The 13,606-nt window shown below is 34.3% G+C and overlaps 1 protein-coding gene across 1 annotated transcript; it reads right to left on the minus strand.

Annotated features, from left to right (window-relative positions):
* Nucleotides 1-398: 398 nt before the first annotated feature.
* On the minus strand, nt 399-11,564 carry LOC8279601 (importin beta-like SAD2). Its single transcript, XM_002527711.4, has 22 exons — nt 11,163-11,564; nt 10,683-10,818; nt 10,493-10,580; nt 10,248-10,397; nt 9,402-9,564; nt 8,759-8,943; nt 8,501-8,674; nt 6,737-6,882; nt 6,539-6,662; nt 6,277-6,457; nt 5,941-6,100; nt 5,823-5,864; nt 5,501-5,619; nt 5,221-5,419; nt 4,109-4,240; nt 3,797-3,900; nt 3,474-3,653; nt 2,141-2,280; nt 1,904-2,043; nt 1,643-1,800; nt 1,415-1,541; nt 399-1,314 (listed from the first exon to the last, which is right to left on the minus strand). Exons 1-22 carry the CDS (start codon nt 11,250-11,252, stop codon nt 1,154-1,156), a joined length of 3,099 nt encoding a protein of 1,032 aa, XP_002527757.1. The 5' UTR covers nt 11,253-11,564; the 3' UTR covers nt 399-1,153.
* Nucleotides 11,565-13,606: the final 2,042 nt, after the last annotated feature.

A 13,606-nucleotide genomic window follows, 5' to 3' on the forward strand; every position in this document is an offset into this window, starting at 1 on the left:
AAGAGAAAGAAAAAAATTTCAGCACCGTATGGCAAAATATAAAACTAATGTAAGAAATTCGAAGCTACCATAAAAGACATTTTGTCAAAAATACAAAACCGTAAATCATGTAATTTTCTCTATAATTAATGAACTCCATGGTTCACACATGTCTGAACCATAATGCATCAAAATTCACCGTACGCTTTGAAAGTGGAGCTATCCATACGTCCTGTGATTCACTATGGACCAGGATTTAGGCCAAAAAAGTCGAGAAAATATAGCAATCAGCACAGTGAGAGGCACATGATGCTGCCAACTCCCCTAACAACTGTTGGTTTTTTAATGTGAAAACTTCTTTCACCAAGTATAAACAGAATACAAAATGCAACTAGTTCAGGGAATGAGAAGAGCCCCTATACACAAACCAATTCCTCCCTCTTCTTCTTTCATTAAAGCACATTATATAAAGAATATTTGATGTTTTACAATCAGCAGCAAGCCACCCTTGGAAGCCCCCTGCACTAAACCCAAAACTCCAGAACCCATTCGTGGACTATACTCGCGTTACAAAATTTAGAAAAAGAAAAGAAAAAATTTTGCTACTCTTTACCAAAAATTATCATTACAGCCATTATCTAACCCAGATGATTCCCATCCATGTACCATGACCAGACCTCAAACTATTCCCCTGACACCCTCCTTGTTTTCAAACATGAAAAGCATCAAGACCAAAGGATCATAAACCAATATTCACGGTAGGCAACTGCAAAGAAATGGCGACAGCACAGGAGATCCCAAAAAATATTCTTTTTCTAAGCCAGAAAAAAAAAATGAGCAAAATGACAACACAAACATGATGTGATAGGCCTCCTCTGACGTAGAATTGGCCAGACTCGCTAAATGATTATTACCCAAAAACCAAGTAGAGAGTCGCAGCTCCAAGTTCCCTAATCTCATGATCTGCTGAGCAAATGGGAACTCAGGTATGTATGCAATGCACCAAATTATCTTGAACCAAACCTCCAGGCCTAGTGAACCCATGAGCTTGGAACCAACCAAATGCTTCAAAGAGACTGATATTGACTCTTGTTCCTTCTAAAATATTCCTATATGAATGGAGTAGGCAAGGAATGTGAAAGCGATGCAAACTTAAGCCACATTGTATCCAAGGTTATGAAGCAGCAGTAGCCGATGCCTTTTCCATTCTTTCCTTTTCAATCTCTGCTCTTCTCTGTTCAGCATGCTGGGCAACACCATTTGCAAGCGCTTGGTGATGGAAGTCCAGAGCCTGTGTAAGATTCTGGAACCTCAATGGATCTGATGCTTGCATGACTAGATCCACAGCAACAAAATAAAAAGTCAAGGTAAGTTTGGACAAACCAGATGATCGGATGTCAAACCTATTATTCAAAAGGGGAAAAGGTTCACTCACCTTTGATAGTATCAACAAAGAAGATGAAAGGGTCCACCTCATCAATTGGTGATTGTAGCTCCTCATCGTCACTGTAGTCATCATCTGAGTCATCATCATCCTCATCATGTGGACGGAAAGCCTTTGCCTGTGATCTCCATTAAGTGATGATCAGGAAATAGTACAAGACTGATTTAACTCGGTGCTTGGTATAAGGGGATATTGAGCCAAGTTCATAAGACAACAGACCTGTGCAGCTAATTTTTGAAGCTTAATGCTGTCTGCTTCATCCCCATCCTCAGCATCAACTCCCATATCCTTGTCAGACCCATCAACATCATCGTCATCATCAGTTTGGAAACCATCCATATCATCATCATCTTCAGCTTCTGCTTCCTTTGCAGCTTCTATGCACGCGTACAATACCAATAACAGCATAATGAATTTACAATAAAGAACAATAATCAGAGAGAAAATAAAGGCCACAGGTGGGAGAAGGAAGACACGGACCTGCAACTTGATCCTTGTAAGCTACAAGGAGATCAAGAGTGGTCTTGAAAACACGATCCAAAGCCTCTCCAGGTAATTGATTAGCAGGTAGTGCAAGTAGTGATGTCAATCCCAAACAACAAACTTTCTTGTCGTGCTCTCTGTGAAAGACATTTCTTTAGATATCCAACCCAAACCAACAGAAGAGAAGTTCAAAACTGCTTCTAAAATAAATAAGCAAGCAGCAGAACAGAATACCTCTTAAAATTAGCACGTACACCACTTTTTTTCACTTGTTGCAACATCTGGAACCAGAGATTAAATATCTCAGTAGCAACACCAAGCTTTTGCAGTATCCCTAGCGTCAAAGCTGCATTATAGTAAAGGGCGTCTGCAATCTGCCAAGTACAGAGCACATTTGTTAAAAAGAAGTGTCAATTCAACCTCTTCAACAAACCAAAATAAATTAGAAGTTACTAAAAGCACTAGCAACTACCCACTTAGATATTTTGGTACCAAGAATAAAAGGACCATTATAATTCATTGTGTGTAATTAATTCTAACAGAGACTGGAATACAGTTGGCATATAAGAAATATCCCGTCAAAATCCTTGTACAGTATCTTTAACTTAACTAGCTATCACAATGTAAGTTGTAACAACTGACAAAAATTCAATTCAACTCTCTGCCTGAATGGACCACAATGACACCGATTATCCAGATAAGTAAAATAAAATAAAAATTAAAAAATTAAAAACTCAAGAAGAAAAAAGTTGTAAGACTCAAGAAATTTGGAATAATGGCAGTGGTGTCGTAGTGTTTGTTTAGTACATCATAGAATAAACATGGACTTTATAGTCCTTTTTCATGTCTATTTTAATAATTTAACAGCTGGTCCAGTAACTTACAATTATAAAATTCACTGTCAATCCCCAATTTATAAAGTCTGCAACTGCAAGTACAAAGAATTTCAAAAGATGCTCATAGAGAACACTGCATAAAAACCATCTAATATGTACATTATACTATTTTGGTCACATCTCCCAAAATCATTCTACAATATCTTTCACTTAACTGGAAATCAGATTGTAACAATAACCAAATCCAATTCAAGTCATCATCTGATGGATCATGATGGCACCAATTATATATACTCGGACACACAGAAAGGGAAGAAGAGGACGGGGATTCCCTTCCTCCTTTGTCCTGCCTAGCCATCCCTTAACTCTTACTCAAAATATAACCCCAGCAAAAGTTACTTTTACTGTTAGCATTATTCTAATGAGCATAATATTTTAAGCAGGTTGACAAAATCAAAAAGTTCGATTAGAAATGTTGAAGGCACCATCCCTAATGTTTGAACAATCTCAGGAGGGAACATTAGGGGAAGAAATGATTTTCAAATATGCAATAGTTTGTGATGGTTTGCTGCAAGGATAAATAAGGACTTCTTACACATTATTGAGCATCATTATGAGTTCTCATTTCTCAAGAAGTAAAATCAAGAGACAGGAAATTGAACTAAAAATGATATTCTTGTCACAACATAAGAGTAGCAAAGGGTAACATGTAGTCAATTCATGATCCTTACCACTTGCATGAGAAGACATTTCAAGTATGATTTCTCTGCTCTATTTAACCTCTCAACGGTGACTCTCAAATATGGCTCAACCCACTGATCCACCTGGCCTCTACAATTCTGGAAAACCACTTCAATAAGTTTTGGAGCTGGTTCAATATCATTATCCTCTAAATTTCTATCTGCCAAGATCTGCAAGAAGATTAAGAAAGTATGAACAAAAGAGAACTCGTCAATACCAATTTAAACAATCAGGAGAACATTTTCTCTTTTACACGCGTCCATTAAACAAACAGCAACTAACAATGAATATTGAAAAATAAAATAGAACTCACAGACGAAATCATCTTCCAAAGGCTTTGCTGGTAATCTGGATCCTTGCATGCGAGGAAATGAGCAGTTCCCCTTGATATGTAGTTGTCCAAGGGAACCAGAATATCTGCATCGATGAACATCATGAAACCAACAAAGACAAGGTTTTTCAAGAGATACAGTCCGATGCAATCAATTAACAGTACCAGTCATAAGACGTTGCAAAATAGTAACTCAGTTTCTTTTTCATTAGAGAAGGAGCAATATGCAGGCGAATTAATTTCCAGATGGCATCTCTATGTTCAAAATATTAGAGCAACAAACAGAACACTTACTTGGAAAGAAATCAATAGCCCACTCTGCCAATGCTTCCATCATCAAAGGCCAAAGAGTCCACATATCCAGGGATATCGATGGAGAGAAAAAGGTCATGTACGAAACGATTTCCAGAACTTCTTCAAACACCTCTGAACAAAATAGGAATAAAAGAAAATATACATATATTAATTTTGACAATCTGAATGATAAAAACAGGCACATCTGATCCATTACAGGTCATAAAATTTATATGCAAGATTTAAGGCTTTAACGAATAGTAGACATCTTAGCTACAATCCTCCAGTAAAATGAGGAAATTGCGTTATAACATGATTAATGGAAATGGAAATCTGCATTCCGAGTTTCCATAACCTCAATCTGCACTTACATTTGCTCAAGTATTCTACAAGAAACTAAAGAATATGTAGTTCCATCTAAAAGGATGACTGTCACATTTCAATGGAAGGAGGACCCAGGTAAAGAAAATTACTAGTGCAAAAAGTTCCATATAAGAATTCTCAAGAACCACTATTACAAAATGGGAATGCTACTAAGCCTTCAAACAACATTATCAAACAATCAAGAATAGAAACGATCACATCCCGCAACCACAACATCAGAAAAATTTTCTGATACGAGTTGTACGTCTAGACCAGAGATAACAAAATCTGATTATCAGTTACAGAAGTAATATTTAAGGATGTAATGATTACATGGATAAACATTAAGTTGTTCACCTTGTCTGATAATGTCTATAACATGATATCAAACGATAAATACATTAGTGGTTACACGTAATTGACATCATTGAAAAAAAAATCATCACAAACAAATTAAGATCACTAAATAATCATATACAAAAAAATTATCAATTTCTACTCTCAGGTGCTGAACCCCTTTAACCTAAGCGGGTGAGATTTAAACAAAATCGACTGGAAGGGGGTTTAACCATTAATCCCCTTAATTGTTAATCCCTTGAGGCATGCCAAAGAAGGGTAAATGAGGTTAACTCTTAACCCTTAATTCTTAACATCTTTTAACTCCCAGTTAAATCCACCCTAAGTGTTAATGACAGAAGCTCCGCTAGCTCCAAGGTAAAGGAATAAGTGTTAACACATGTAGCGCCTACCTTGACCATCAGTTGTCAACATTCTACGCATTATAGGAAGCAAAATTGGCTCAATCTGGACAAAAAGGTGAGGAAGCCTGCTAACTGATTCAAGAATTGTGCTTATGGCACGTAAACAACCAACTGCTGCCAAAGCACCAGGATCATCAGCTTCATCATCAGCTTCTGCAGTGTTCATACACCTCCAAAATGCAGCCCCCTGAAAGAAAAGAAATGATAAGTATCGGATGAAACAGAATTCCAATAGAAATTTCGAAAGCAAAAAAAATTAAACTATTACCAGATTCTGGCACAATCCTAAAGCATAGGGTGCCATCTCTTCGCCAAATTTATCAACTATAGTTTCCAGAGTAAAAACCAGGTCCTCATTCTCCACCTCATTCATTAGTTTAAAGAACTCTAGAGAGAAGAAACAGAAAAGAAGAAGAGTTACCCCAGAAAACTTCATCAATTCCAAACAGTGGAAAGAAAGTAGAAAAGAAAACAACGCAGCAATGTAAATCAGAAATAAAAAATGACCAAGCATTGTCAAGTTCAGAATTGACAGAATGAGGGCACCCACAATGTGAAGATGCTAGTAAAATTTATCAAATGCAACATACCATCAAGTAGCTGAGGAAGAATAGGGCGAATTTCATTTAAATCTGCAGACATGAACAGGTCTATTTAGCAAGAGACACGAAGAGAAAAAAAGTTCAGAAGAGCATGACAGCTCCATACCTTTGCATGCTTCAACAAAGCTTCGCAATGCAAACACTGAATCAACACGAACAGGAAGCTCTGGATCACGCAACCCAGAAACAACACTATGCAAGGCTTTAAGGAAATTGCTCTGGTCAGAGAAATTAATGTGTGCATATTGTCCCGCAACCCATGCAGCCTAACATCCACAAGAACCAGATATATAAACAATATACCTCCAGGGAACAACTTGAAATTTAGCATATGCAACCTTTAAAAGTCCAAGTAACTAATAGAGCCAAGGATAATTATCAATAAATTAATGCAGGAAAGTGTCAAAAAGAAAACAGGAAATAGAAGTAGAAGGCAGCACACCTTTGCTCTAAGATGACCAACAGGACTGCTAAATTCAGGGAAAACATGTTGCACTAACATACGCTCCAGTTCAGATTTGTAGGGTTCAGTTTGTTTCAGCTTATCACAAAGTGCTCCTATAGCCAGCAAGGCACCATCTTTTTGTCGATAGGGTTTATATTCTACTGGTGCCTCATCATACCTGCATAAAGGGAAAATCAAAAACAGCACCTTGAAAAGCACCAAATAAGTTTAGGCTTACTGTTTCAAATAGAAAGATTACCTCTTAAAAATTTCTACAATAAATTGAATAAACTTTTGAAGATTCTCTTTCCCACGTTTCCTAACCAATTCACTGACAAAATCCATTGAAGCAGTCCTTGGACTGTACAAATCCTCAATGATATCTGCACCGAAATCATACAAAGATCAGTACTCTAAATCCTTTTTTCAATCAAACAATCCAGACTCTCTTACTCACCATAACCCTTCCTCACATATTCATGCGGATCTTCATCCCAAAGCTTTTGATCATTGTCACTAAAGCACATGAGAGGAAAGACTATCTCAAACAGCAGAACATCAAGTCGCGGCTGCAGGAGAGTATACATGCTATTCTTTGAAATACTGCATGTAAATGAAAATTAGCATTAGATAATAGCTTTAGAAAATAAACACGTATAGCAGCAGTCAAGACAAAAAAGAGAAATGATCTAGATGTAAATATGATGAAATGGTGTCAGAAGATGTACATGACATACAAGACGGAACTTCACATAAAAGAGGACAGTCAGTTTTTTCCTTATGTTCAGCTAAAGTTGCCGAAAGATTGGATGCATAAGATTGAGTTCTTTCCAAATAAAGGATTACCTCTGAGAAACGCCAGGAAAAAATTAGAGGGAGGGAGGGAGGGAGGAGAGAGAGAGAAAGAGAGAGAGAGGCAACATATTATGATCATGTATCATGCTCTACTATTCACCGGATGGAAAGTTCATAAAATAAAATGGTAAAATGTGCATGCAGCATAAGAATTTTACACAAGATAGACAAACAACAGTTGCCACATGGATATTTACTCTGCAGTGTTTCCATCCAAACAACTATATTTAGAAAGAAAAAAGATTTAAGGTTCTTCAAATACAATTCTTACAATGGTAACAATGGCTACATAGCTGTGCTTAAAATTTGTCATATTACAAGGGGGGAAGGAAGAAATTGAGGAGACTGATAAAAGGTCGACCGGAGAAGTAGAATTCCACATATAAGTGTGGATGAAGTGGCAAGCCCAAAAATCCTAGCTTATTGTGTCCAGACTACTGTATTTTGCTCCTATCTCTTGCAGATCATTTCCAGCCGAGGAACATGACCATAAAATCAAGAATCATAATCCAAAATCATTTCCACAATTACTATTTAGACACTGTAATTTACATATTTGGTAGGGGAAGGGAAGGAGACAGAAAACTGGCTTAGAATTTCAAAATTACATGGAGAAACACTTGATGCATTTTTTTTTCCAGTAGCCCCGTGGCTGCTTTTTCTAGCCTTTACAATTATAAAGTTATAAAAATAAAGTAAAGAAACTACCATATTGAAGGTTGTGCTCAAAAGAATAAGTCCCATGAATTTTAAAATATTTGTACAGGTTATATAGGAAAATACATATATCAGATACCCTAATATCCTACACAAATTTTGCTCTTTGATTTCATTTGGGTATCATCATTTAAAAAACAATAATACTCGAGGCAGTCAGTAAAGGAACAAAACAGGCTTCCTTAATAACTATACTTGAATCCAGACATTAATTAGTTTTATCCTCCCCATTCTGGAAATAAAATACAGAAAAATGAAAAAAGAAAAGCCTCAGATTGTTCCAAGAATTTAATTGCTTACAGTTTTTGAGCTAACCAGACAAATGAATTTTTCAACAAATTAAGTAGAAAAAGTGGGCTGAAAGAGGGAGTGAAAAAAACAATACTGAGGATGTAAACATTTGGAACTCGTTCCTGTACAGCTCCTTGCCACAAGTTTATCGGGTTTGCAGAAATAACATGGAGCCTCAAGCATTTATTTTTACCCCTTAAAATAAATCAGAAAATGTGAAATCTCAAAAAAAAAAAAAAAAAAAAAAAATACAAATAATCACATAACAGTACATGCTGATCAATGACATAATTTGGGTTGAAAAGACGGAATAAAACAGAACCAGAGAAGTATAGAAGAGGGAACATACTGCAAATACCTGTTGCTTAAATACTGAAGAATTAGATTGGTAACTCTGTCAGGTAAATAACCACCAAGCCGTATCATGTTCAACAAATTCAAGTGGCACTCCAAAATCTTCCCTGCATAACTCTTCTGAAACATTTGGGCAAAAGCTCTGTTTTCTTGGTTTTGAAGTTTCAAATCTCCAAACCTATAGGTGTTCAAAATGGCCACAAGTAAAAAAGAAGGCCCAGATCTCCAGTAATTCAAAAAATATTTTAGAATAAACACATACCGAGTGTACAGCCTGTTCAATATGTGAACTGTCCATTTCTTCACCTTCCACCACCCCCAAGACTTCCTGAGTTCAGGATCCACAGGCTGCCCCTCAATAGGAACAGACCTCTCCAAAACATTTAAGAAAAGAACCATCCAGGCATTGAAGACATTAGGATCAAACAGCTGCTTTGGTATCTCCAACTGGAAGTACATGAAAAAGAAATGGACATGTAATTTATACACAAAAAAAAAAACATAAATAAATAAAAAATAGAATGCTAGCATTTTCATAACATTAAAATCAGAGCATTTAAGATCTTTTAACGTTTGACAAGAAAATTTACTCTTTGCCAACACTATCCATCCCCATTTTTGAGGCAGGGTTGTTCATGCCAGAGCTTATTCGAGGAGAAAACGTCATTTATATCTAGAACTGAGTTTCTTACATATATACATATACTTCTCTAGTCAGGCTGGCATGCTAAAAGCACAATACAGAATGAACATATTTGCAGCATGTCTAATAGTAACAACTTTAACCTTAAGGAGGACATACTTTTAGGAAAACCATAATGTTAAAAGAAACAATGACATAACAAAGGAGTATCACCACCTGCTCTGAGAGATAAAAAAGGTCTACTACTAAGCATCAAACTTACATATATAGATGACCAGAATATTTTACAAATAAGCTTGATCAGATCTGCTACTTCTAATGAAGGATTCGCAATCTGGACCAGCCTGTTAAAAATGTTGAGAAGATGCGGGAAAGTCTCCTCAACAATGCGATAAACAGGTGTCCTTTCCTCATCTGACTTGAACCTAAGATATACAGGGCAAGAAAAAGCATAGATTTTAAAAACACTGATATACACATAGTTCTGTTCTTTCTGATAATGAAATCAATACAGGACAAGGATGCCTTAGAGACAACACTTCCCAAGTGACACATTCAGTGAATAGAAATAAACGTTTTCTTTAAATTTATGATCCTTACATGAGTAGGTGAAACATAAAAAGAATGTAATGAAAGAATGGAGTCATCCACAATTTAGTATGATTAACAAAAGTTTGAGAATAAGAAGCAAATTCCTCAGCCAGAGAATCAGAAGAGACTCGGTGATAGAGTACTCGCAATCTCTCATCCATGGCATTCATTAGGAAAGTAGGTTTTAGTTCCCATGAGAATATAACTAAGCCAAAGGAAGCCACTCCTTTGCAGACATGAACATGGCACGCCATAAACCACCACGAATTTTAGGTTTTGTTTATTAAATACTGAAAAGAAAAATCCATGCACAAACTTTAAAATGTGTGCATTAACATGTCCAGTCAGCACCACATAGAGAGTCCAAATCTAAGTCGTTAAAGCATTCATATTAAGAATCAACTCATTAGTTTGCCTTTCCTATTTTGGGTCCGTAAATAGAAGTTCAAGCAATGCACAAAGACAATGACAAAGCTTCCCTGAATAAAAGAAAGTAACAAACAAAAAGAATCCATACTCATATTTTCTGGAAAGAATCCGCAACACAAACAAAGCTCCATATACTTGCTGATCTTGTAAATTATGCTTGATCCAATCAAGAAGCCGTGGCCACTGCTCTGGGTAATCAGCATGTATAATTGTCTTGAGGCACTCGCCCAACTGTACTCTGTAAAACACAAGATCAAAAGTCAACAATGCAATGGAATAATCTTAATAATAACTTAAATAATCAATCAAACAGTAGAAGTAACAAAATCATACCTCAATAAAGGTGGAACCTGAACAACAAACACAAGGATATGATCCCTCACCATGTCTTTATCACTTTGCAATATCTTTGATTGCTCATCTATTCCATCATTCATAAATTATCAGTGTTAGCCACTTCATAAATACGCACATAATACAAATATCTAAACATTCATAATAATAGGATATCATAAATATATACCAGGCTCATGTGGCGCCCAGTTCTTTGCAATAAAGTTCTTGAAATGAATACTAGCAACTTGTCGTACTGCCATGTCACAACTATTATCCACTATTATCTGTAACAACCTCACAAGATGCTGAGGCGCATACTGGTACTGCACAAATAGTAAAAGTCTTTTTAAGCTACTACCAACTTAAGTTCATTATTATGCTCCATCAATCAATATTGAAACAAATTAATTGTTTCTTGCGTCTGATTCATCTGACTTCTTACATCATAAATAATAAGTCAGTAAGTCAATCAGTCAACAATCAAATAAATAAAAAAATATATAAAACTTAGTAGAATTTCATGTTCTTAATAATTCTGATCTCTCCAAAATTAATTATGCATAAGAATTGAGAAACAAACACTAAATTACAATCATCTATACACGAACTAAAACGTTTCTAAGCAAGCTAACAAAGCAAAAATAAAATAAAATTTTGAAAAAGAGACCTGATTGAGATTTTGCTCGGCGGCTTTGCGTTCATCGGGATTAGGGCTAAGAGCAGCTTGGAGAGTGAGAGCGAGACTCGGGAGATCCATATCTTTGAATTATCAAACTACAATTGAAACTTGAAAATTTTTAAATTTTAAATTCGAGAATCGATATTGATTTTTTTAAGTAATATAATTGTAATTATTATAAATACTATTATCTAAAATCTAAACCCTAGGTGACGGTGGAGCTCAAAACACTGAAACAGAATTGGCGTCTAGGGTTTAGAGAGAGAGAGAGAGACAGAGAGAGAGAGAGAGTTGCGGAGAGAGACAGCTAGAGTGTGTTGAGAGTGTATTTAAATCATTAGGGTTTACGGTTGTTTAACTACAAATATAACAAATACATTGTCGCTACTAGCTATTTTGGTTTTGGTTTTTTTTTCCTTTTCTATTCTTATTTTTACTTCATTTGGCTCGGACCTTGACTCGAATATATATGGACTAGCTTAGGGGCGGGCGGGTCACAGTGAAAATTTAAGATGCCACGAAGGGAAGTCAGAACGACCTGTCGCTCCAATGAGGCCACGTACTAACCCGCTTTTCTTTGAAAACGGCGGCGTTTGGAAGATTTTCCTTGTTTAAGGAATTTAGGTGATTATCATTGTCTGCATAATTGGCCTTTGGCCACGTGCGTAGTCCAGGCTGTATCAGGGACAGGAGAAGATGCTTCCTCGCATCGTCTAGCCGCAAGACTTATTAATTTTTAATTTTCATAGCATGTAAATATTAGTAGTTAGATTTTTCATTGCTCGTTTAGCGTTTGGCATTGAGATTATTTTTAGTTTTTTAATCTCCATTTTTGTTTATTTCAAAAGAAATCACTTTTTTTATTTTTTATTTTCTAAAAATAAAAATAACTTTTATAAAAGACATTAATATATTTTCAAAATTAAAAACAGATTTGAAAAAAACAGATTTGAAAAAAACAATTTATTAAAAAATATAAAAAAATCAATATATTAAATTAAAAATTCTAAACTTACTTTTCAAACATCCAATAATATTTTTAAGTATATTTAAAATAGGAAATAAAATAATTCTTAAATTTAAAATAAAACTAGACATTCTTAATATAATAAATTAACATAATACTTAAAAATAGAATATCTATTTATTTCATAAAATAAATTAATGTATTCATACTTAATCCGCAAAGTGAGTTGTATACAACTCTAATACTAATCCATCTATTATATATTGAATGTTTTAATCAAATAGTAAAATTTAAGTGAAAATATAAAATAAATATTTATATTATATTAAAATAATAATTAATATTTGCTATTATTCTTTTCTCTTTTTTAATTTTTAGTTATAATTTTAAAGAGTTAATATAAATATAGAAAGTGAACTGATAATTGATTTCTTATAAGAATAATTCTAAAATAAACTATAATTAGTCCAAATATGCATCACAAATAAATAAATATATGTGTAATAAATTACAAATTTAGATTTTATACATATTTTTTTAGATCTCTATATTATACCTTTTTATTAAATAGATTTAATTATATTTAATGATTAAAAATTTTAATAGAATTGAACTTTTAAAATTAGATCTAATATCGATACTCTATATAATAGAAAATAAGACAATTAAGAATACATATTTTTAGTGTTAAACATTGATAAGATATTTTAAAAAATAAAAGGAATTATTTAAAATTTAATTTTCTTTATAAAATAGATTGATGTATTTACTGTTTCAAGAATATTAATTTATCAGATAATTACTATTTTTAGAAGTAGAATTATTATTGAGTTAAAATTCTAACTCTATTATAATTTTATTTGTTGTAATCTTTTTGTAAATAATATTATAGAGATTTATCTCTACATTATAAAAAACATATTAATTTAACTATCGCATTTAGCTACTATAAATATGTGATCGCTATTTAGCTACCACTTAGAAATCAATTTACTACTACATGTTTTAAAGGAATTTGGAAACAACCGAAAAACCAAAAATATGGTATCTGATTTAGAGACCACTTAAAAGTGGAATTTTTAAAACTCTACTTTGTTCATCCTTATCATCTTCTTTTGTCCGTTTTCTTCCACTAGTGAAAAGGAAAAGATTCTTGTCCATTTAGTCAAAAAGAATATCATAATTATCAAGTCCATAACAATCGTCTTCATTTTGAGGAGTGTAATTAGGTCCACTAGTGCTTCCAGAGTCTTCATCATCACTGTCTCCAGAGACTTGTGATAATGCTTGTTCCAAGGCTGCTTTAAACTCTTTCTTTGTAGTATTTCCAGATAATTTTGCTAAAATTTTGCTTTTGTCTGATAAAAAGTTGAATTGTCCCATAGATTGACTTGTCCCTGATATCATAGGATTCTTTCCAGAGAAATGTTTCAGGACGGTTTCTTTATTGCCTGAATATCCTTAC

This window comes from Ricinus communis, chromosome 8 (assembly GCF_019578655.1).
Source record: "Ricinus communis isolate WT05 ecotype wild-type chromosome 8, ASM1957865v1, whole genome shotgun sequence".
In the NCBI taxonomy this organism is placed as follows: domain Eukaryota; kingdom Viridiplantae; phylum Streptophyta; class Magnoliopsida; order Malpighiales; family Euphorbiaceae; genus Ricinus; species Ricinus communis.

Bases quoted from the DNA above. Each gene is read 5' to 3' on its own strand.
- LOC8279601 (XM_002527711.4), bottom strand. From the start codon at position 11,252: ATGGATCTCCCGAGTCTCGCTCTCACTCTCCAAGCTGCTCTTAGCCCT. The intron at 5,865-5,940 runs GTATGGAGCTGT...TCATGTCTGCAG, and splicing joins CTTTGTTGAAGCATGCAAAG to ATTTAAATGAAATTCGCCCT. The intron at 2,044-2,140 runs GTATTCTGTTCT...TGTCTTTCACAG, and splicing joins GTACGTGCTAATTTTAAGAG to AGAGCACGACAAGAAAGTTT.